General features: G+C 35.0%; 3 protein-coding genes and 1 long non-coding RNA gene across 15 annotated transcripts in view; 2 read left to right on the forward strand and 2 right to left on the reverse strand.

The window, feature by feature from the left end:
• asap2b (ArfGAP with SH3 domain, ankyrin repeat and PH domain 2b) overlaps nt 1–1,688 on the forward strand; it is a 56,221-nt gene extending 54,533 nt beyond the window's left edge. For 10 of the 11 annotated variants that reach the window (XM_087297247.1, XM_087297252.1, XM_087297251.1 and 7 more), the window contains one exon: nt 56–1,688. In XM_087297247.1, the coding sequence (XP_087153373.1) occupies nt 56–130 (75 nt within the window). In that variant the 3' untranslated portion in view covers nt 131–1,688. 11 annotated transcript variants of the gene reach the window in all.
• Nucleotides 1,689–3,107: 1,419 nt separating this feature from the next.
• e2f6 (E2F transcription factor 6) lies at nt 3,108–10,018 on the reverse strand. Of its 2 annotated transcripts, none has more exon segments than NM_001030144.3 (8): nt 3,108–3,414; nt 3,584–3,758; nt 4,944–5,058; nt 5,147–5,302; nt 6,465–6,666; nt 6,757–6,830; nt 7,094–7,233; nt 9,604–10,018. In NM_001030144.3, coding segments are annotated over 8 exon segments (1,221 nt in total). In that variant the 5' UTR covers nt 9,925–10,018; the 3' UTR covers nt 3,108–3,376.
• A 3,800-nt stretch (nt 10,019–13,818) lies between these two features.
• Nucleotides 13,819–17,738, reverse strand: LOC137488660 (uncharacterized). The gene is made up of 5 exons (XR_015518514.1): nt 17,508–17,738; nt 17,171–17,394; nt 15,546–15,755; nt 15,088–15,165; nt 13,819–13,995 (listed from the first exon to the last, which is right to left on the reverse strand). It is a non-coding gene; the product is annotated as an uncharacterized LOC137488660 (long non-coding RNA).
• Nucleotides 17,352–25,235, forward strand: part of mboat2b (membrane bound O-acyltransferase domain containing 2b) — a 52,202-nt gene continuing 44,318 nt past the window's right edge. The window contains 1 exon segment of the mRNA NM_001278602.2: nt 17,352–17,522. Coding sequence (NP_001265531.1) covers nt 17,439–17,522 — 84 coding nt within the window. The 5' untranslated portion in view covers nt 17,352–17,438.

Below are 25,235 nucleotides of genomic sequence, written 5' to 3' on the forward strand. Positions count from 1 at the left end.
GACATGAGCTAAATGAACCACTCGTGATCCTGACGCTGTTCCGCATGTCCTGCAGGTGGGCCACATTGATGGGGAACCAACCAGAAGGGGCGTTTTTCCAGTCGCGTTCGTTCACTTCGTCACTGACTGATGTCAAAAGTCTGCTGTCTAAAGCCCAGCTCACATTGTGCGATTTCGAATACTACTAAATGATTGTAGCATCAGAGTGCACAAGTATGATCCGCATGTGTCCCTCAGTTTTCATAATGTCAGATTGAACCACAGTTAAGATGCACCAAACATGGACACGCAAGAAAACTCACCCTGGAGTTTGGCATCATCCATCTGTGACACCTTCACTCTACTGCATCCTGACATGAAACCTCACGGTAAACATAAACAAACTGTAGCAACACTTTTACTTACAACACGTCTCAGTGATAACCGGAAAAGGCAGTGGTTTGAAAGTGTCGTTCTGATTGCGTCATCAGATATACCGCTCCTATTGATTCTTGGTTTGACGCTCGTCTTAACTGAATTCACACTTCAGCCAAGAGTCTGAACGCCCGACACCACCAGAACTTCTTCATCAGAGGGAAAATCTGATCGTAGAGGCCATCAATCAAGGAATCAAAAACTACAGATTTTAGGCTAGGATTACTGGAATCTTTTAGGATTTTCCATATTAGTCTCAGATGGCCAAATCATCTCTGAAATTGCACAGTGTGAGCAGGGCTTAAATCAGATCACCAAACTATTGTTGAGACCTAACACCACTGAATATTTAACAATCAATACACCCCTCAGCCATCCGTGTGGCTAATTGGTGGTGTACGAGACATTCACAAGCATTAAGACCTCAGGAAGTGTTACTTTGATTACTTTGATTCTAAGTGCAATTACCTCTACCTTTAATACGGAAATCGTTTATGAACTGTGATGAGTGATATGCATTATACGGGGACGGTTTGGTTTTATTAAGCGAGATGTGGTTGGATGAGCTTTTTGTGTTTTTCAGACAGCAGTGGCAGAGTGACTCCTATTTGGCAAGTGTTTAAAGGCACAATATGTAATATTCACCACAAGGGGGCACATATTCACAACAAACAAATGGTTATGTCTGTTAGGGTGCTGCACTTTGCAGTGTAATAAAACGCACAACATTTTAAAGCGTCTTTGGAGTTTTTCTGTTTTCTAGAAAACCAAACTAGAAATCGAAGGTGATGAGCAACTGGAAAATGCAGGTGTATGATGTCATAAGCATGGAGACACTAGTTAAAATAACTTATATCTCTGGATTTGAACATTCTTCCTAACCTTTGGGATAATGCAAGTACTCAAGCCAAAATATATCACACTGTTTTAGTGATTTTAGGATATTTGAAAGAAAATAATCGTACATATTGTGCCTTTAAGTAACATGATGAACCAGGTAGGTTGCTTCTCAAGATTTGTTACCAGACAAGCCATTAAACTTACTCTGCTTCATTTTCAGCCTTAATATTTTTTTTTTACAAAATGTTATAGTGGCTTAGAAAAACGTTTTTAGTAACATTCATGATTTTTGTGGAAACCAGATTGAATAGAAAGAAGTATGGAATTTATTTTAAATAATATATTACATGACTGTAATATTCTTAATGTGTGTACTGTCATTTTTCATCAGTGTAATGCATCCTTGCTCAATAAAAACATGTATTTTTTTTAAATATATGTCATTTTGGTAGAGCACAACTATACACGACTCTCCCTATAAATCAAGGGCCCAGTTTTTAAAAAAAATTTAATCTGGATCAAATTGGTCCAGATTTGGAAATGCCATGTTTTGCTATGCAGGATAAACTCATCTATTTTACTTTTATGACAGTTTTTAAAGAAACATTGGGTTGGATCACTGTGATCCAAATACCAAATTTCTGCATTACCAAATTCTGTTTACCAAAGCCTTAATTGGAACCAACCGGCTTAGAAAAGATTAACAGGTAGGCAAAATACCAGTGGCCACAAACAGCCATTGTTTGTTTTAATGGTAAGAAACAAAAACACTGCAATCAACAAACATTTGACATTAGTTGGTTCTAATAAAATACTGCTGTGATATTGTTTTGTTGTTGTTTACCATATCTCATTAGATGTGACATGCTTCATATAGGAAGGAATTCATATATCATCAGTAACCATTAAGTTTGTGATCATTCATTTAAAAATAGGGATGTAACAATATTGTAAATACCGTCATACCGCAATAGCAATTTCTTTCAATATTACCGTGATTGTGACTCAATAAAATTATAGGTCTTTTGGTGAAAAGTTTGCTCTGGCGAATGGAGCGAATGGGAGGCAGCGGAAACTACAATTTTCATCAGCCCAGACGTGGCCATCATCCTTTGCGTTCTGTTGTCGCTACAGATCCAGTAATGCAGAAATGGAGTGTGTTGCTAGTAGCGGCAAAGAAAAAGAGCTAAAAATGGTCGAACCTAAAGCGGGTTTTAAATCAGATGTGTGGAAGCATTTCAGTTTCTCTCTGAAAAGAAACAAGAAAGAAGAAAAGGTGACAGAAAAAAGGGTATGCAGGCACTGCCAGACTGTGCTGAAATACAAGTCGGGGAATACGACTAACATGATGGGGATTCTTTTAGTCAAGGGGACAGCAGCACACAGCACACTGCTCAGATTAATGGAGACATTGACTTGTACCACCAAGAGACCTCTATCTCACTCATGGCTTGTCCTTTCGAGTGGCGTTTTTTTTTTACATAGTTTAATATTTTTTGTTATTAAAATTGAATAATTTAAGTTCCTGTTTGAAAGTTTAGATAATTTGTATGTCATTGATCTGTTCAGTGTTGAGGTAACCTGAACATTCTAGCAATTTTTTTGAGTCTCTTCAATAGTTTTGTTTTTCCTTTAAATGATTCAATAAATACCATACCATGCCATTCATACCGAGGTATTACCATATCGTGAAATTTTTATACCGTTACATCCCTACTTAAAACATAAAACTTTATTTTAACTGGTTCAAAGATTTGATCCAATCCGTGATCCAAAATCCCACTGGATTACTTTTGAAAAACTGGGCCAGGTGGTTTGCTATTTTAAAAGAAAGGATCCATCCAAAGTCTATCTTTGACCATAATAGATTTTATTATTTTACAACATTATCAGATGCTTCATGAAACAATTTATCATTTTTCAAAAACAAAAGAAATGTTTTTTCAAGTTTTGTCATAAAGCTAATAGAAAAAATACTAATATTATATTTACAAACCAAAATTTTTCACAATAGATGTCTTTTTGAGAATGGATATGGACAGTGGTCTCTCCAAAGAGGCCTACAAAATCAGTCATAATGGGGTAGTTTGTCTTAAAGAAGCAAGGCTCATCTTTGTGGTCCTCAAGCGCTCTGTACAGCTGCTACAGTATTTGAAACATCTGGAAAAACAGAAGAAAAAATAACAAAAATAACAGACAAATCAATATTTATCAAATAAGTCTAGTATAAAATAAATGAGATGAAATGTTATTTTTTCACAAAAAAGAAAACAAAGCAAGCAAATATCTTAACAATTTTAGGTGTGCAAAATAATGCCATACTGCTAACCTGGTACAAGTGGTTGTGTTTGTATGCGGCTCTCTTCTAGTGATACGAAGCAGTCTGATTTGGTGAGCTTTGATTCTGTGTTAGATGAGTCCTCAGCATCACCCGGGCCCTCAGTCTCACAGGTAAGTGTATGGATGGGGCCACGGGAGCCCTTCAAGTGGATCTTGATTGATTCCTTGAGGAGAGCATAAAAGCAAGTTATTTTTATACTTATTACCTCACATGTTATCACATAAATGTCCTCTTAACATTATTTAAATACGGTTGGTAGTATAACCAAAATGTTGGTAGTATAACCAAAATATCACACGACTTACAATGTATGTATATAAGCAAGCAGAGGACTACAGTTTAACAAATATTGCTGCTGTTGAACAACATTATGTACTTTTTAGGCTTTTTTAGGTGATAATGGAGTTGTTTAAATTGCAACTATGCAGTTTATTTATGAAGACAGTGCCTATTTTAAAAATTCATAACTTCAGCGAGTTGGTGGCCAGCCTGTCATACTGAGCAGAGCAAAGAAGATTGTTGTTCTGCCACAAGGTGGCGACAGAGACTACATAATAAGTGCATAAGGGAGAAAAACAGCATTTTGTCAGCTGACATTTCAAGCTACAGCTGAATAATTCATTACGGAGCAGGTAAGTGACACTCTAAATCGATCTCTCTCATAACCAGAGCTATTTTAACAAAATAACTTATGCTCACGGTACAATAAAAAGTATACCCAATTTTATGTTAAAGAAATAATATTAAATAAATATTAGATAAAATATTAGTTATATATATACACACACACACACACACACACACACACACACACACACACACATATATATATATATATATATATATATATATATATATATATATATAATAAAAATATATATAGAATATAGTTGGAATCTTTTATATAATCATAATATATTAGATTTTTCTTTTGAATTACCTCAATAACAAATTATTTTATCATTTATAATACAATAAAGTATTTTTATACACAATACCTCAATAATAATAATCATTATTTTGCAATACATTTGAATTTAAATGCATTATCTTTCTATTCCTAATGTTATAATCGCTTAATACAACTGCACCAAAATTTCAACTAGTCTTTATTGACTGAAAAATGGATCAACATATTATAGAATATTTTAAACAATAATAAGTAATTTTTAAAAGAGAATGTACTCATTTATAATGTGCACTGTACATACATAAATATACAGTGAAAAGATTCATACACAGATATATGCCTTGTATGTAAATAAAATAACACAGTGAGAACATATTTCATCTTTGATCTGCAGTCATCCTCCCGATTTAACTAAGATTCAAAAGTTAAATGTCTTACTTCAGTGGGAGTTGGCACCTCTAGTTTGGTCTCCTCAGGGGCCCTAATGGCTATTATGGTCTGGTCCTTAAAAACATCGATCTGACAGATGTCCTCATATGTCACATAAGCTGAGGTACATGAGGGGTTAAGGCCAAAACAACGCAAAGAAGTACTAGAGCAATAGTATATCACAAAATAATGCTAGAAATATGAGTGGATATTCAGCATTGTCTTTGAGGTCGGTCAGGGCAAAGAGCTGTTGGGCGCAGTCCTTGATGAGCCAGTCGAGGGCTTCCTCTGTTGACTTCAGATGAAGGAGCTCAGCTTTTGCCTTGGGGCTCCACTGGCTCCCAAAAGAGCTGAGAGGTGTTGAACTCCTTGGACAAAGAAACAGGCGTATGAATGGCGTACTGATCACTCAAAAAAGCTGCTTGTTCAAACTTCTTAATTAAAATGAGCTGAAACAGCAATTCTTGAGAGATTTGTTGGGACAACTTAATTGCTTTATGTTTAATCCACAAAAAAAAGCTAATAAGTTAACTTAATGCCTTCATTTTCTCCCAACACAAATCGATTGTGTGGAATCCAACATTTTTTTACAGTGATGTATTAAAAGGATAGTTCACCCAAAAATGTACAGTTCACCTACTCAGTCCATTAAAGATTCTGAAGCCCCATGGGAATCGGGCGTAAAGGCTGATTTATATTTGTGTCAAGCGCACGCGTACGCTATGGCTCAGCCTACTCGTGCACGCTTAGCCCTAGCCATGGCCGTTGGCATCGCTGACGCGCACCTCTCAAAAAACGTAACTAAATGTCGCATTGACGCGTAGCGCAAGCTCTGTGATTGGTCGAACTGACGAGTTGGGGCTGGACAGAGCCGCGCGAGCCAATTGTACATTAAGGAAGCATTCAAAACAAAACACCAACGAAGAAACTTGACACAGAGGAACATTAATACCTCACTGCCTACTAGCGTTTCAGAAGTGTTATTGCAGAGCAAAAGAAACAACGCACAGAAGTATAAATGCACAGCTATGCGTGTTTCATGCGCCATGGGTCAGACTTAAGAGTGGCGGTTTTTTTACTGATGATGACATTAGTTTGACGGCTTCAGCCACAATATTCTTAACCACACCCCTCTTTAACATTAGTTTGCTATGATGAAATGTGCAAAAAGAAAACCTCTCCCCCTACTTAATATTCAGTTAAAGTTAAAAGTAGCTGTACCATACTAAAATGAAACTTCCGGTTCATGCAGACTTTAATCTAAAGAAGAATTACAGAGATTTATAGCTGAAAAAAGTGATAATTGAGACGTTCTCAGTGTGAAAAAAATCTGTGTGCTTCCAAATGGGATATATTGCCCAATACAGCTACTTTAGAGTGAAAAAAATCATGTAAAAATGTACATACAGCACCTTTAATATTTCATTGCACATGTTTAATACATTCTAACAGTAGGGTTATTAAGTAGTGAGAGCCGTTAGTAAATGAGCCTCTAAATATAAAATGTTGAATGACTTGCTGTAAACTTACATCCACTGGATCTTGTTTTTCGAAGTCTTCTTGAGTAGATGGATCCCTGCAAGCACGCTGGTGATGTCATACACCCGCCTCTTTCGTGCGCCTAGTTTTCGCGACACCTCATTGAGATCGAGAACTCCTTCCGGCGCTGCGTTAAGGAGCTGCATGAAGCGTTTAGTCAGTTGTCCAAGAGCAACTTCAGATCGATGCGGGGCTGCAATATGAAAAGAAGAAAGACTATTGAGGAAAGCTTTTTACATTTTGGTGTTCAAACTGAATTAATTTAAAAGCTTATAATCGACACCTTTACTGTTGAATACGTCATCAGCTACATTCACAGGTGGGAGAATGGTGGGACTGCTAAAGATAGGTCTGAAACTGAAAAAGTTCACAGTTTAATGCACATGTGTCAAATCCAGTTCCTGGAGGGCCACAGCTCAGCACAGTTTAGCTTTAACCCTAATTAAACACACCTGATCAAACTAATCGAGTCCTTCAGGCTTGTTTGAAACCTACAGGTAAGTGTTGAAGCAGGGTTAGAGCTAAACTGTAGAGCTGTGGCCCTACAGGAACTAGATTTGACACCTGAATGGGCAAATGAATCAGTATTGTTTCATATACAGACTTGAATGCAGTTTCACCTTTGAGTGACGCTCTGTTCTTGGGGTTTACTAATTGTGCTATTTGAATTGTTATCTGCAGGAATGTAGCCTTCATCCTCATATTCTTCGTCATCCTCAAAGTCTTCATCCTCAAGATCATCATCTGCAGCAGCTCCACTCTTAAACAACATTACAGATAAAAACACTGAATGGTGTTGTTTAACAACCCATGCAATTCAACATTGTCCCAGCTAAGTAAGTGCATATTTTATATTATAAGCTTTAAATAATCAACAGTAAAAGCTTTAAAGAAGTTTTTGCGACGCATTTTAGCTCAACAGGGAATTATCACTGATAACTGGATAAAAAAGTAACAAAATAAATACCGATTTATTTGTATTATTATTATTATTATTTATATTATTGTATATATGCCATTGTTATTTTATGATAATGTAAATCTTACTAAAGCATTAACAAGTCATTTATTTATTATATTGGCAAAATATTATATTAACATATTATGATTTATAAAGATTTGACCAATGTTAGGGCTGCACAACATATGGTTTCAGCATCGATATCGCAATGTGATCATTCGCAGAAGTCACATCGCAAGTATATCCAATGTTGAGTCTGGATTGTAATTTATCATTTTGCAAGTGTGTTTTGAGGCCTGTGACTTTGTGATGGTTTTAAAATACATTCAGGCATAGGAAAATGTACTGTTTGTAACTTTGAAAAATGTATAATTAATAATCAAATTAATATTAATTTTACTGAATGGTTTATAAAACAAAGACTATGCAGTGTCATTCTACATTTGGTTACTCAATTACTGTATACCTGAATACATTTCAACTCTTCGAAAAACAATAAAATGTTGTATATTTAATTAGCATCTTTTTCTTTAATTTGTCTTTGCTTGTAGATTGTTTATTAACAAATATTGTCCTCAATAATATAAATATTATGCTTATTAAACAAGACTTATAGTGCTCAATTGCTATACAAATCAACCTAAATCATATTTTATGCACTCCCCGAAAGGATCTTCCCAATCGATCTAAATTATAGATTCTTTACAAACATTTATTCAGATTATATCTGAATTATTATTATTATATCGCAGAATAGAAAAATATTGCAATTTGTCATTTTTCCAATATCGTGCAGCCCTAACCTATATATCCATAATAGAACTAAACTATTTATCTATTTTAGCTTAGAGGTATTCAGTGAGGAAATATTAACAAATTATTTATTTATTTCTAATTTAAACATTTTATTCAAACAAACAAGATTATGCTAAGATATGCAAATAAAAAAATATTTTAGTATAATGGACACAACACAAAATTCTAAAAATAAAACAGTAAGTAATAATAAATAAATAACAATTATAAAATAACTTGCATACATTACACAAGTCATCTATTTGATTTCAGTAAAATGTGACTATGTTAAACAACTAAACTTAATTCAAACAATTCATTTAAAGTTTTGAATATAAAATGTGTAAATACATATACAGGGTTCAACGCTAAGGATTTTTTCTACTGGCCCGATCGGACCAGTGGTTCAGATTTTTACTTGCCCTGCCAATGTTTTCACTGTCCCTACCAAAAAAAATGTTAAAAGCTATTTCTTAGCCACAAATAAAAAAAAAATGAAAAATGTGTCGAAATGTTTGTAAATCTAGAATTTAAATATTTAAAAAATGTAAATAAATGTACAATGAACAAAATCCAAAGTGTTTTGCAAACTAAAGCAGCAAAATGTTCAGGCATTTTATTGCAAAACAAAAGATGGCTTGCCTGCCAAACTGACGTCAAACTGTACAAAACATGGACAAGTAGTCACAGGCAAATTAAACTTTAATGACAGGGCATCAGTGGCCCAATCTGGCCAGTAACAATCCTGTCTACTGTCCCGAGCATCTCATACGCTGGCCCCGGGTCATCGGGCAGTCCTTATTGTTGAGCCCTGATATTTTTACCACACACTTTTGTCCAAAGTGACTTACAATTGAATTGTAGCACACAAGAAGTGCTAATTATACTAAGGAACTGTATGTAATAAGAGAATAAAGTGCTAGAATAAGGGGTGGGGGAGTGTTTTTTAAGAGAGAGAGGAGATTGTTTTCTACAGGTGGTTTGTCAAGCCCACTCACCTGTGTGAGGCACATTTCATAAATGCAGTGTTTTTATTCTTTATATTAGGTATGCAGTCATTGTAAGAAAGTGTCTGGTGCAAATGTGCAAAAACTGTGTGTCAGAGAGATGAAAAAGTATGTTTTCTCTGGGTGGTTTGTCAAGCCCACTCACCTGTGTGAGGCACGCTTTCAGAATTGCATTATGCTTTGAGGCATAAATACAGAACGGTTATGTGAAGGGAAAACTATTTAAAATAGGCAATGTAAACGAAATATCTCCTAAATAATATTCCTAATAAATAATAAATAATAAAACAAGAGTCCTTAACATACACGTTATATATATACCCCTTTCTGTAGGTAAGTTTTGAGGATATCCCCGCACTCCACCAACCTCCTCGAGTGTCCCCGTGTGCTCGTCCTGCTCCTCCTCAAACGAGCTCCAGTTGCCGACCGGACCATCCAGCGGGGGCATGATCGGGATCGCGTCCGGGCTGATGCCGTCGGCTGTGATGTGATGGCTGAGGAAATGGTCTTCGCATATCCGATGAAGATCTGTGATTTCGCGCTCAGTGTCCCGTAAAGCCGCCAGCCACACTTTCACTCGGGCCTTGTCTTTTGGGAACCTGAAGAATCTCTTGCGCGGTCGATTCGGCTGCTCTTCCGGTCTGAGATCGCTAAAGTTTATGCAACCCTGGACCGTGCACTTCACCATCGTCAAAACACGCTGTTTATATCACTACATTCAATCTGATAGGCGTGCAATGTGCCGTGTTTACACTCATCCCTGCAGGAAACGCAAACACCGTGTCACGTGACGGTGTCTGACCAATCAAATAGCTTATTTTCTGCTACTGGTTCTCTCTGATGGCTAAATCTCATATAGTGACATCTAAAGGAACGGAGAGGTAATTTATGTCTGGATTGTTTGTACAGTATTTCAGTATTTTTATTTATGTACATGTATGAATTTCCGAGAAATAAATAAATCTATATAAAGTGCTGGGGAAAGATGAATTTCGATTATACATTTAATTCATTTTCTTTTCGGCTTAGTCTCTTTATTAATCTGGGGTCGCCCCAGCGGAATGAACCGCCAACTTATCCAGCATATGTTTTACGCAGAGGATGCCCTTCCAGCTGCAACCCATCTCTGGCAAACACCCATACACTCTTATTCACACACATACACAAAATTTAGACAATTTAGCTTACCCAATTCGTAGCACGTCTTTGGACTTGTGGGGGAAACCCATGCGAACACGGAGAGAACATGCAAACTCTACACAGAAATGCCAATTGACCCAGTGCTACCCATCACGCCACCCAAAATACAATTAATTGTATCCAAATTGTAGAAATAATAATTTTCTGAAATATATGCAGGCAGGATATAATATAACACACACACACACACACACACACACACACACACAGTACACACACTTAAATTATGTTGACAAACTTTTATTTTTTTAATTTTCCACATTAATATATTTAAGAATTAATAAAATCATGAAAAAAAAATTTCTAAAGATGTAAATAATTTAGTTATTATTGTAAATTATGCAAATCAATTTTTTAACGAATAAATTAATAATAAATTGCTGGTTAATAAAATAATGTAAATGTATGGTTATTTGAAAAATAAAATGTTTCGACAAACTAACCCATTTATGACTTACCTTATGACAGTTTTATCAACATATGTATGATGTAGAGTTTATTTATTAATCAAAACTTTCTGCCCAAAAGGTAAACCATTGTTGGTGTAAATGCAAATTATTTAAGAAAAAAACTCATTTTTAAATTATTAAACAAATGAATAACAACACAAATAAATAAGTAATTCAATAACATAAAATTATTAAGAAAAATAGTAAAAAAAAATTGTGTGTAGTTAACATTTACTGAAAGCTAACTCTACTCATGTGAAAAGAGTTTTGAACTCAGTGTTGAAGGTAATGAGTGAATTAAATACCTCATTACTTCAACTTCAATAGAGTAAGTTCACAGTACTCATATAGATTCATTTTTGAACTTAGATGGTTTGTTGCAATCAGTTTCCCCAAACGGTTTGAGTTATACCTTAACTTTTTGGGGTTTACAGTGAATCGATTAATAAATATATATTTTAAATTAAACAAATCAGTTGTGATACTTTCGGTGAAACCCCATCTAAGATCCTTTTTTTTGGTGATTCCCTGTTTTCTACATAAAATCCTTCCACACAATGTAAAGAATATTCTGTAAAAATATCTTTATTATTAAGGCTTTTTGTAGACTAAAGACTATAGCAGCCAAAATAACAGGTACCGTGGGAGAGGTAGACATTAATGAAGCACAATGTAATGACTAATGAAGTAAATAATATAAATAATTCTTGTAAAAACTTCTGGTTAAAGCTGTATCCCCTAGCAACAACCTTAATAACAAAGAGACAGTTTCAACATTAAAGGGATAGTTCATCCAGTAACACAAAAACAAATAAAATACAGCTATATTTTTAATTCAAATGAACATAGTAACTAATAAATCTGTCTTTTTGCTCACTGTTGACTTATTAATAATAATATGATAATGTTAATATTGTATATTGTGTATAAAAGCTTCAGCAATTAATCTCAACAACAAAAATTGATAATGACAGTTCAACAGCACAAATAATAAATAAAAATAATATACAATTCTGACAAATGTATGTACAATATACTATTATATACAATACTGTATGTATAGATATTTTCTGCAAGTTAAATGTAAACTATGTGTGTTGTTGTGTTGTAAAAATAAATATGTCTTTGTGCATAAATAGTGCTTGTTAGTCAATTATGATCAAGTGTTCATGAGAGGGAAGAAACTGTTCCTGTGTCTGTCTGTTCTGGTGCACAGTGCTCTGTAGCGTCGACCAGTAAAAGCTCAAAGAGTGAGTGTGCTGGACGTGAGAGGTCCAGAGTGATTTTGCTAGCCCTTTTGCTCTGGATGAGTACAGTTCTTGGAGAGAAGGGAGTGTTGTACCAGTGGGGAGCTGAGTCAATTTGGGCAAGACGAGGTTTGGGATGTTCGTGTTAAAAGCTGAGTTGAAGTCCACAAGCAAGATCCTCACAGATCTGTCTAGGTGTTGAAGAACAAAATGCAGCCCTTTGCTGACTGCATCATCCACAGACCTGTTCTCTAGGCAAACTGAAGAGAATCTAGTGAGGGTCCAGTGATGTCCTTCAGGTGGGCCAGCACCAGTTTTTTTTAATTACTTCATGATCACAGATGTTAGAGCCACAGGTATGTAGTCATTAAGTCCTGTAATTTTGAGTTTCTTTGGAAAGGGGATGATGGTGGAGCGTTTAAAGCAAGAGAGCACTTCACACAGCTCCAGTGGTCTGTTGAAGATAGGGTGAAGATAGGAGCTGGCTGGTTTGCACAGGATTTTAGGCAGGCTGGTGTTACACAATCTAGACCTGGAGCTTTTCACCTTTTTGCCTTCCAGAAGACCTGGGTCACATCTTCGCACATCATAGGCGCAACCATGTCACTTATTCAGTTTCAGCTTCAGTTTCCTTTGTTTTTGTCATTCAAAAATCACAATAAATTGTAATGCAGAATGAAATTAGACTAGACTCAAAAGGAACATAAAAACATCAAACACTCTAAATAACATTAAGAAACAAACTTTGTAATTTTATAAATATATAAAACATATAGTTAATACAAATATTTTTTTAAAACCACAAAAGAATAAATACTTTAAAATAGATAAGAAAAAATAAATACTTAAATAACTATTATAAAATAGTGTTATAATAGTTATAATATTGACGATTTGTGCTAGTTGTTTATACACTGTAAAACCCAAAACGTTAAGGTAACTCAAACCATTTGAGGAAACCGATTGCAGCAAACCGTTTAAGTCTAAAAACTAATCCTTATGAGTACTGTGAACTTAATCTATTTGAGTAAACAAAGCAATTTGAGCACAGTAAAACCCAACAAATGAAGAGCCTCAAACCAACTGTAAAGCCCAGTAAGTTAAAACAACTCGAACCCTTTGAGGAAACCGATTGCTGCAAACCATTTGAGTTAAAAACAACTAGTCTGATTTGACCATTACAACTAATGAGTACTGTGAACTTACTCCATTTAAGTAAGAGTAATGAGGTTAACTTAGTTATGAGGAAAACTCTTTTCCCGAGAGTAGAATTAATTTTCAGTCAATTTTGAGTTAACTACACTCATTTCATGTGATAAAGTTGACTGTTGGGTTTTACAGTGTACATTTATTACTAATAGCAATTTAAAAAAATTCAATAGTATTTAAAATTATTAAATAATTATATAATATAATATAATTATATATATTATTTAATAATTATTTTACAATGACAGGATTAAAACTATCATGATACCACACTGATTTGCTCCTCAGGCTTTGGTACCGCCTGCCTGAATGAAAATTTGCAAAGCTTAAGTAAAACCTGTTAAATCACACTCATGAATGACGACTTGAGGAAGCAAATCATTGAAAATTGATCAAAGCACATTTGAAGAGCAGTTTAGAAATCACTGATATTAAGTTACCTTCATGTTTAATGTCGCAAATAAGGTTCCACACAGGTTTCCAAAAAAGTTTTTTTTTTTATTTAATTTTCTCAATATTTCAAAGGAATCAGGTTCTTCATCAGTGCCTTGCAAAATCTCCATTGTTGTTCACCCGTGTCCCGCGGCTGTAGGACTGTAATGGGCTTGTCATAGGCTGCAGGAGAGGAGGGTTCTGGAGATGACAAATGTCGTTCTGTTAAGGAAACAGACATAATCATGTAATGCAGGACTAGCTTAATGAGTGCTTTACTCATTTTCAAATATAACTAATTTAAATAGAACATTTTTTGCATATTCATAAGCAACAATATTGGGTAAAACAGTAATATATTTCATATTTAAGCCTATCTTACTTTACAAAAAATGCAAATACTTTCACATTACCTCCCTTAAAAAGTAGTTAAGTCACACATTTATCAATTTTTTTTTTTTAAAGTGTTGTTTTTCAACATTGATACTGTAAGTGTTTGATTTTGGGGGGTGAACAATTCTGAAAAAACACATTCAGTGTAACCTAATTCATTCAATACAAAATTGAATTCAATTCAATTCAAAACAGAAAGCGGGAAAATCTGAAGACTTGTCAATTAAATTTAAAATTAAAACATTTATGCAATCTATATTTAGGCAGAATTTGATTTCCTTCTGAGATAAATGGTGTATTGTTTTACCATGTACGTTTTTAAACAGTGGATGCAGATAGTAGTACATTCAGTGACGGAATTTTTTTCAACAGAACAAATTTAATTTCTGGGTGAACTATACCTTTAAGTGTCATGACATGTTACACAGAAGCCACTGGCACATGCCACTGTGATACTTCCGGTTGCACATCCTGTTTTCATTGGCGTGTGTTACTGAGAGTGTTTACAATCTAAATAAGCTCTGATGGGTGCTAGTGACTGTCAGTAATACAGGCCACTGCACTGACACATCACAAACATCAGTGGCACACATCACTCTCCACTGACACGTCAATAAAACCAGATCTGACACCAGTATTGTCACTAAGCACAGTATGTGCTAGGGATTTACAAGTCATGTCACTTATTGTTAAAACTGATGAACAAAATTTACACTCATGAATGACGACTAGTGGAAGCAAATCATTGAAAATTGATCAAAGCATTCTTGGAGGGCAGTTTATAATTCACTGATATTAAGTTACATTTATGTTTAATGCCACAGATATAGCTCCATCGTCTGCTGCCAAAGATTTTTTGTTAAGTCTTTGAGGCTCATCTATCAGGTACTTGATCAGTGTGAAATTTCCATTGTTACTCACTGTTCTGCAGCTGCAGGACTGTAATGGGCTTGTTTTAGGCTGCCGGAGAGGAGGGTTCTGGAGATGACAAATGTCATTCTGTTGAAGAAACAGACAAAATCATGTAATGCAGGACACGTTTAATGAGTGCTTCTCTGACTAAATCTTTTTCTGTCATTGCCAAATGAAATCATTTGGAATGGAACATTTTTGCATATTCATAAGCAACAGTGTTGGTAAAACAGTAATATATTTCATATTTAAGCCTCTTACTTTACAAAATACCATATACTTTCACATCACTTACCCATAATAGTAACTAAGTCACACATTTTGTTACTTTTTTTTTTTTAAGTTTTTTTTTTATTCCCAACACTGATGATCAGTGCTTGATTTATTAGGGAACAATTTTGGAAAACACATTCAGTGTAACCTAATTCTTTCAATAAGAGTGAGTAAAACAAAAAGCAGGAACTAACCCTTACTCTCATTCTTCTGAGATGATCAGCAGGCTGAAGATCTCTCATAACTCTTCTATTCAGTAATGAAGATGTCTTCTGAGAGCCTTCAGGCTTGTCCTATTGCTACTCTTCAGGCTGCGGCTCAGCGATAAGATTTTGTCTGTCACTGGCTACAATCTTTACATGCTGCTCATTCTGAAGAGGAAACTGGTTTACACATGCTTTATTCTGTTGAAGAAATAGACAAAAGCATGAGCAAAACTTGTGGAATTACACTCATGAATGACGGCTTGAGAAAGCAAATCATTGAAAATTGATCAAAGCACATTTGGAGAGCGGTTTAGAATTCACTGATATTGAGTTACATTCATGTTTAATGCCACAGATATAGCTCCATCTTTTGCTGCTAAAGATTTTTTGTTGTCTTTGAGGCTCATCTATGAGGTTGACATAATCATATAATGCTGGACATGTTTAAAGAGTGCCTCTCTGACTAAATCTCTTTCTGTCATTTCCAAATGAAATCATTATATCATGCTTTACTTTGTTGAAGAAAAAGACTAAATCATGTGACTCTGAACAGATTTAGTGAAATTCTGAAGACCTGTCAATTCAAACTTTTAGTGGAATCTATGAATTAAGCAGAAATTGACCCCCTGATAAATGATGTATTGTATTAACATGTGAACTTTAAAATAGTGGTTTTAGATGGGGAGTGCTTAACATTTAAAGTGGATCAAAACCTTTCATCAAGTTGTTCTAGATGTAGATCTAACTCCCATTCTTATCTTAGGACAAGTTTGAAAAACTTTGTTTTGATCCAATTCAAATGTTTACTGCTGTGTTGACTCATTTTCCCACAATAACACGAAGTAAAACTAAGAGAAAGCAGAAACAGACCTATACTGTCATTCTCTTCAGCAGATCAGCAGGCTGAACACCTCTCAAAACTCTCCCTTTTATTTTTTGAGAGCTTTTCTGAGGTGTTTCTCAAATTTAATAATTATTTAATGATTACTGGACATAGTAGCCCAGTTTAAAGCATTGTTTCATTTCTTTATTAATTCTGAAAATAAGTCAAAGTATTGACTGACACTATAACATAAGCTCAAGTATACTTAGATATGAGCTGTATTTCTGTTTCATTAAAAAAAGTACAAAAATGCACTATAAAAGCCAAACCATAAGCTTGACTAGGTTTTAAAAACCGAGGATAGGCTATATAGTACATAATTTGGCAAACAATTTTGGCAAATTTGATGTTTCTCCATTCAAACCGAATGCCCGAGCATACTGCCCAACAGATGTTTTAAAGATGGCCGCTTAGTGAAATAACCCTATGACTTTGCTAATTATTTAAAAAAAATATATAAAAACTAATAATTTGAAGAATTTCATTAAATAATTTTTTATATTTATATATTTATATATTTCTTCAGTCTGTTGAAGAAAGTTGAAAACCTGAATCCACTGCCTTCCATAGTAGGGAAAACAGATACTCTGAAAGTAAATGATTACATTTTTGTTCATCAAAATAAATTAACTCATGAAAGTTTGAAAAGGGTGAGGTCTTTTGGGGTGAACTATCCCTTTAAAACGGATCGAATTTCTCATCGCTACAGTGAAGTCTGGCACAAACTCACCAACGTCTGCTTTTCACCCAATCAGCTCTCCGAACGTCACGGTACCTGATTAATATTCATGAGCCAAGCCTTCACAGTAGTAGGATTTGCAAATTGGTCTTGGCGGACTGTAGGGTGTTGTACTGCCGTTTTTTACCAGCAGTGGACAGCAGCAAGCAGCAACAGTCTCTCCAGAGGTGGATGTGGATGTGTGGGATTGAATCAGGGCGAACTGGGCTCTGCCACTGTCATAGAGAACAGCACAGAACACTCATACAATAGCGAAAAAATGGCTACTGAGTCGATATCAGCCTGCACCGGATCCAACTTACTACAGCCAATAAGCGAGATGACCAACCTTCCGTTAGACCAGGTACATTTCTCTTATGTCTGTGTTTGTGAGATGAATGCTGAGGGCACAAAACCCTCATCACAGCTTTCGTTGGCACCCAGGTCCTTTCTACAAGCCCTGTGCACCAAACAATTTGGTAAGGACAAAGAAAACGTTGCATTTTTAACGTTTCCTTCCGAAATTCATGACGTCTGCGTGAGCAGTCGCACATTTCCGTCGGATACTGTTGATGGTGTGCTCATTAAATGTGCCATTTGCGTGATGAAATGGATGATAAAGAGCTCGAGGATTTGCCAGTGTGGACATGGCGAATTTAATTCGTATACATTGTAGATTAATGTAGGCGTTAATATCATAATACACGGTAGAAAAAACACTAGTTAGTGTCTGGCACTTTTTTTTGGAAACGTCATGACGTTGTGCTACCCAAGGAAGCCTTTTAAATCTGTTTTATGTTGTTATCATTTATATTTACACCCAGTTATCATGCATGCATAGCAAAGAGGCGTGCATATACTGTATATGGGTTGCTTTTTATATCCCAGTGAGCTGTCCATATAGGCAGGATTTTGTGATGAGCAAAAAAAAGGCTATCTAGATAGGCAGCTCACTAGACACAGCTATGGCACTTCATGTACCACAGAGAATGGCAGCTTGGATAATTGCATGGCTTTTGATGTGTTCTCTGAAAGACATGACAAACTAGCATGACTTCAGTGAAATCAAGTGTCGTGGTCAGTATCATTTTCTCAAAGGAAATATAGAAGCATTTTTCATAAGACTCCTTGTGTGTTATATGTGCTACACTGTTAGATATAATGTATCATATCATATTATATATCATATGATGGGATTTCAGATTAATTAGTCATTTGATTATGTGACTGGAAAATACCTATCATCAGGGGCATCAACACATAATATGGTCATATCTTCTAGATCAGGTTTGTAAATTAATGTACGCCTGTAGAATATTGTATGCATCTGTATTTTAATTGAGATGCCAAATAAATCAAAATTCAAGCACAGACACTTATTTTGGAGGATATTCACATAGGATGTTCATTTTTCTCTTGATAGATGTTAAATGAGACTTTTAGAAGGAATTCAATTTGATATAATTTGATTAATTTCACATCATTGACACTCACTCCCACATTTCATTGAAGAAGAGTAACTGGCATTTGACTGACTATGGAGTGGTTAGATCAGGGATGGCCAAACCATTTCGTATGAACAGCCAAAAACAAAGCTTAACTGACGGCTATAGGCCGAAGGTTTCATAAAAAATCTGCGGATGTATACACATTTACGCAAGTAAATAAACAAACTTATTGATGGGCTAAAATCTGTGGAAACCTGCAGATTTCTGCTCACACAGATTCTGTGTGGGCCTAGTAATCCCCTAAATTATTTCATGATATTTAGAAATAACTAGAAAACATTGCTTTAATTTTATTAACGAAGGCAGTATATTTAAAAAAAGTTAAATTATCAAGTTATTACAACAAAATCATAAACAATCCAAATAATACAATGGAGTTCAATGCTGAATACACTAAGCTGCATCTGTCTTTGCCTTGATTTCCTTGCCGATGTCTTGTGCATTGCCTGATATTCGTCGAGTGACAGTATTATTTTCAGTTTTTTAATATCTGATGAATTTACAAAACAAACAAAAGGTTATATTACAATAGAAATGACGGTATTTGACAAAGTTATTCACCCAGACCACCAACCCATCATTTTTTCTCTCCTCTCAAATGGAATGGTGGGCCAAATCAAAGGTTGGAATGGGCCAACTTTGGCCTGAGCACCCTGTTTGGGCATTTTTGGATTATAGGGTTACCATAAAGCCAGACTTATTTATTTATTAGTTATTAATCAGACTATTTGTCACATTTTATTGGTGATATTTATTGGCTGATCTTTTTTTCCTAATTAAAACCGATATATAGAATAAAATAATTGTACTGAATAATTATAAAATGACTTTAAGCTGTTATGTCAGGTGCATATTCCAATAAGGGGGTAAAATAATATATTTTACAAAATAATGTAAAATACATGATATGAGAAAAAATGATAACTTTAACATTAAATGCTAGTTGTAGTGGGAAGAAAATGCTAGTTTTTTTTTCTTTGCATACAGACACTTTCGATGTGGCTTTCTTGGGAAAGTTAACTCCTCTGAAGTGTCCTGTTGATGGAGAATATCTCTGAAGTGAGAACAGACTGTAATGTGAGCAGTGCTCGGCTAGCATTGCTCTCTCTTTCCCAGACACTGGACTCCTGTTACACTTGGGCCTAAAAGAGAGAATGTCTCTAATGCATTTTGTTTCTGGTGCAATTTGTGGCTGATTTGGATCAGACGGGTTTCCTTGTTCCCTCTGCGACAGGATTGCTTCTTGTTCATTCTGGTGTGTTTTGTACACATTACAGTCGCATTCATCAAATGACAGCGCATTTCATCAGTGATGCTGTGAGGTCAGAGCAGGTCACCAGCTTCAGTGCTTTTAATATTCGCCTGAAGAACAGGCTGTTTCACAGCAATCCATGGTCAGGTTGTAAGGTTAAAGCCTTCAAACTGTTCAGCAGAATGTTGTTGTCATCTTTGGCTTAAGAATATCCACATTTTGAAACTGTCCTACTTTTAGTTAAACACTTATTAAATGATTAAACAATGAATTATAGTAAGATAAAAATTTAATTATATTAATTATAAAAGAGATTTTTCTAGTCAATTCCATTATATTATCTTACATTTGGTAAAGTAATACTCCTTTTAAAAATAAAAGTAAGTTTTTGACTTACATTTGTTAAAATAATTAATATCTACACAGCTTTCGACTTTGGGCCTACTCACACTATGCTACCCGAACCGTGCCCAGACCCGTTTCCCGTCGTTTGAGAAGTGTGAGTGCGCTGAATCGGGCTCAGGCACGGTTCACTTGGCCGGCCCTGGCCCGGTTGGAAGAGGTGGGCCTGAGCGCGGTTCGCTTGTAGTGTGAGTGCAAAACGCGCCAAAGCCCGAAACTAAAAGCGAGACGTGACTTAAAGGGACTGTTTCATATGGATTTATTAATCATTCTGACTGTTCAGTGAACGCAAACTGCCGTAGTTTATTAAAGACGCAAACTCCTCACTGCTGGACAGCTGCGCGCTGTCAGCAGACCTCCTCATTCCTGCAGCACGAGGGCTTTATAATTGTTTATGAGCGTCAAAAGTGGCGGATCTGTTCGGCGAAATATCTGACTGGGCATCTCCGCATGTCTGAGGACTGTTTGGCGAATTATCTGACTGGATGTCACTGCATATCAAACGACTGAAACGATATAACTAGAGAAATCTCCACTGTGCTGCTGAGCAAAAGCGCTTCTCACTGAACAGCGCAGCAGCGATGACGTAAGCGTGCCCAGGCCCGATTGTGGTGACTCTACAAATCAAGTGGTCTGTAGCTCGTGGTCAACTATGATTCAGACTCAACATTGTAGATCCTGCGATGTGACTATTTCAGATGCGCATATTGCGATATTGATGCTGAAACGAAATATTGTTTCATTTATTGTGATTTAAATGAAATTTTTATTAAAATGAAAATAACAAAATATTTTATTGATTTTATCTAATGGAATAGTGAATTAGTTTTATATATAGCATTTATTGATTTTATCATATAACATCAAAATAATAATGCAAATATATAATATTTAATTATATATAAATATGTTAGTGCATATAGTACTTAGCATAAATGAATATGACCCTTTTTGAAAATGAATATAGAAAGATAATAAACTTACATCCATACGTGTTATTGCAAAAAAATAAAAATTTAAGATTTTTTTATGCTTCTCTTGATTTTTTTTTTCTCTTTTTTAAAATTTTATTTTATATTTTTCTCCAACAAATTAATTTGCGAGTATTAATTTTTGGATATTAAGTTTTTAGTTAGATTGGTTCCAGTTTTGGCTTTGGTTATGACTTATCTAATGTAAATCCACAAATGTTTTATTGCAAAGCATAGAAGATATGAGTTTAAACGAGAGATCTGTGAGCTGTGAGGTCTGTACATCTCTGTGCATCACTCAATGTTTAATTCAAATATAATATTTAATACTATTACTTTTATTTCATAAACAGCATTTATATATCAAAATAACTGTCAAAATCACTGTTGGTATGGTATCAGTAACAAATCAGTATCAGTTAATCCCTAGTGCATTGAGTGGTCAATTCAGTTCAGCTGCATTTCATATTACCCATAATAAATTAATATTTTAATTATTAATTACATTTTAATCACAATAATAACAGTATTGTCTATTTATCAATTACCTGCCATGACATCAATTTAATTATTGGTATTGGTCACAATTTCTATATCAGTATTTCCCTGGCGTATTCTGAGATCAGGGAACAAGGATAGATCGCTGATAGTGCCAGTGAATCAAGAAGCGTCGTGTTAACATTTTATGCTCTGCTTAACCATTTGACTACGAGAGGTGTTGGTTTCAGGAGCTGAATGAACAAGTCAAGTGTATGACTGTATTCTTACCAAACAATGCCACAATACCTGACTTTTGCTTACAGAGGCTCATTAATGCAACTGACACCAGTGTGTTTTGTTGTGTGGGCCAACAGATTCATTTGTCAGCCAATGTGCACTACCTGGTGCACTTGGATTGTTTGATTGAGTTTAAGGCATATCCTTATAAATCATTGAAGTGGTAATTTAAGTACATTTGCGCATTACAAGGGCTGTCTTGGTTATGCATAACGCCTGACGTTTAGTAGTCTAAAAATCGATGCAATTATGGCGCTCGATTGTCTGTTTTTTTTTTTTTTTTTTTTACAAAATAACTTAAAACTTTTGTTTAAATTTGGTTCTTTGTGTAACATCACAACTCACGAGACCTTTTTTTACCTGGACGACAAATTCACCTCGTCTCGATTTAATCTTGTGAGATCTCATCATATGGCATCTCGTCACACCCCTAGCTACTGCAATTCTGGATGAATTGAGCAGGATGCTAGATCTGACCTCTACCAAATGAACTATCAAAAATGACTAAATAAAAATTTGTCAACACAGTTTTAACTTGCTGGTACATGACCAGTATTGCTCTTCCATTCTTAACTGCATTGGTCAGATATATTGCAAATCACTGTAAAAAGCGATGATACTTTCTTAAAAAAGTGAGTAAAGTGATAAAGTGATATCGGCCGATAATCACATTAAATGACACAATCGGTACTCACCAATCACCAATCAATGTTTTGAGCTACTTGAGCCGTTATATTTATTATTTTCTGTAAAGCTGCTTCTGATCATGACATGTTCACACCTAAATAGTTATAGGAGATGTGTTTAGGGGTTATACAGTATGCTACATCCCTAATTTATTCTCATAGGTAAGGTGAAATCTCCACTTAAGTATCATACTTTGAGGAAAATGTGCTTTATAAAGCTTGAAGCTTTAGAATCACTACTCTTTATCGGCCGATCACCATGTCAAGGAATCAGTACTCCGTATCGGCTGCAAAAATCCTGACTTCAATAATTTTTGGTAATGCAATATATATGACCGATACATTAAAACCAACATTTCAGCTGATTATGCAACATCTCTATCTCTATTGGAGGTTTCAGTATGTTTAAAAAAAGATCTATAGTATTTACTAAAATTACTTTAGTATATTTTCTTGTAGGTGTCTGACAACTGAAAATAGATCTGGTAGCAGATATCGCAGCCCCTGTTACTTTTTACCTCACGCTTTTGTTGTTAATATTTGTTGTTATTTATTTGGGATATACATTTTCTCATTCTAATTCCAATGCCTAATTATTAAATTGTTAAAATTACTATTATTAAATGAAATATTTTTATGAATATGATATTATGTGTTCTGTTGAAGAGTGTACTTGAATTGTGATGATATTATGTTTTCATTTTGGCATCACATAATGAGTGGCGTAAAATGGTCTTAAAATGACAGTATTATTGTTTAGCGCAATATATTTTGGTGGAATATATTGTACAACAAAAAATAGATATTGTCACTGACCTAACTAACCTGGATCTGTTAAATTGAATTAATTTTTAAAATACTTTTATATAATTTTAAGGCAGCAGGTTTAGTTTAAGTAAAAGTTAATTTTAAATAGCTTCAAAAGCATGGTGTTTACTCACTATTTAAAGTAAAGCCAACTAATCTCTCTCTCTTTTTTTATTTACAGTAACAGTAGCTAACATGGGTATTCTTGAGTTGAATTCAATTTGTAATTTCTGAATGTCTGAGTCCTGATAAGGTGATTTCTGAACAATACAGTTTTTATGGGAGAAGAGGCAATGTACTTGTGTCCTACAGGAAAAGGAAGCCTCAGTGCTCTTTGCTAATTACTCAAGGAGAGAACATTATTCCCTTGGGTGGCCCAGTGGAGACCAGTAATTGATTTGATTCAGTGAGCTGATTTATGGGAAAATTTGACTTTTATTTACATGTAGTTGCGGAAACAATCATTTACACGCTCAAAAGTATAGTCTCAAGCTCAGTCAGGCTGTTCAGTGAGTCATATGTTTCTTTGGATCCTAAATTGGCACGGCGCTCGCTCGAATTGGAAAGCGCTTGATCATTTTTCTTCATTGAGTAATGTGGAGCAGTGGAGTCTCTGAAGGCTGAGTCTCTCACAAGAAGATGCAGATTAATTTAGCAGGTCTCCTGGGGATAAGAATCCTAGTGTGAAAGTGTTTTAGAGACTGCGGTTTACCCTGTTACTCAGCATTTTCTCTTATGTGCTGGAGGAAAACAAATCCTCTCGTTTGCCACATGCTATTTTGTGGATTACATAATAAACGAAGGCCATCCAAGAATTGTGTGTGCAACTAAAGGTAGGCCAGAGAAATGCTGTTTTATTAAATAAACAACATCGAAAACATTTTTAAAAATCTTTGGAAGCAATTCAATTAAATTGAATCCAAATGCTGATGTTGAACTAATTGAAAGTTCTTTATATCTATTATGTTTATATTTATATATATTTCTGACTTTGACACAAGATTGGTATAAACCAGTAAGTTTTCAAGTTTTATTGTGTGTCGTGCATTAATACCCTGAAAAAGACCTCAGTAATAAATAAGTCTGTATATAAAAATTAGGGATGTCCAGATCCAATCACATGATCGCAAATCGGGCCTTATCACGCAGTTTCAGACTCTGAATCGGATGTTACCTAATGATCAGGACTCATATATGTATTCTCTCTTTTTTTTACACTTCTAAAGTTATGCAGTGGCACAGAGTTAGACCTCTTTCTTGACACAGAAACAGCAACAGGTTTGTCATGACATCACTTTGTTGCAGAGACACTATTTGTTAAATGCCCTCAAAGTAGAACACGGAAGCAGCTTGAAGCGGAGAGCGCGAGTATGTCTGCCGTCTGGAGGTAAAGTTGATGACGACTATTGCCATGGCAAACTGTGAGATATGTAAACTTGGGTTTGCTTGGCGGATATTTTAAGTTGAGGTGCTATTTGTTTTTATATTAGATTTTTTTATATTTACTGTTGCACTAAAATCCAAAAGTGAAGAATTGATGTTATTTATTACTTGTTCAAGCTACCCCACAGTAGTGCTCTGTTTGTTAACTCAATATTAAAATAAGGGGAATTAAATAAAAATAAGGAACATCTTGGATGTGCTTTTTTTTGCTCTTCTTTATTTTTTTTTAAT

The sequence above is a fragment of the Danio rerio genome, chromosome 20, assembly GCF_052040795.2.
Source record: "Danio rerio strain M-AB ecotype USA chromosome 20, GRCz13ab, whole genome shotgun sequence".
NCBI lineage: Eukaryota > Metazoa > Chordata > Actinopteri > Cypriniformes > Danionidae > Danio > Danio rerio.

What these genes read in the sequence shown, in the direction of transcription:
- e2f6 (XM_087297244.1), bottom strand. Translation starts at nt 6,619, where the DNA reads ATGCAGCTCCTTAACGCAGCGCCGGAAGGAGTTCTCGATCTCAATGAG. An exon ending in AGGTGCCAACTCCCACTGAA is followed by an intron (nt 3,759 to 4,943) that starts GTAAGACATTTA and finishes GCTCTCCTCAAG; the next exon opens with GAATCAATCAAGATCCACTT. An exon ending in AACACAACCACTTGTACCAG is followed by an intron (nt 3,415 to 3,583) that starts GTTAGCAGTATG and finishes CTGTTTTTCCAG; the next exon opens with ATGTTTCAAATACTGTAGCA.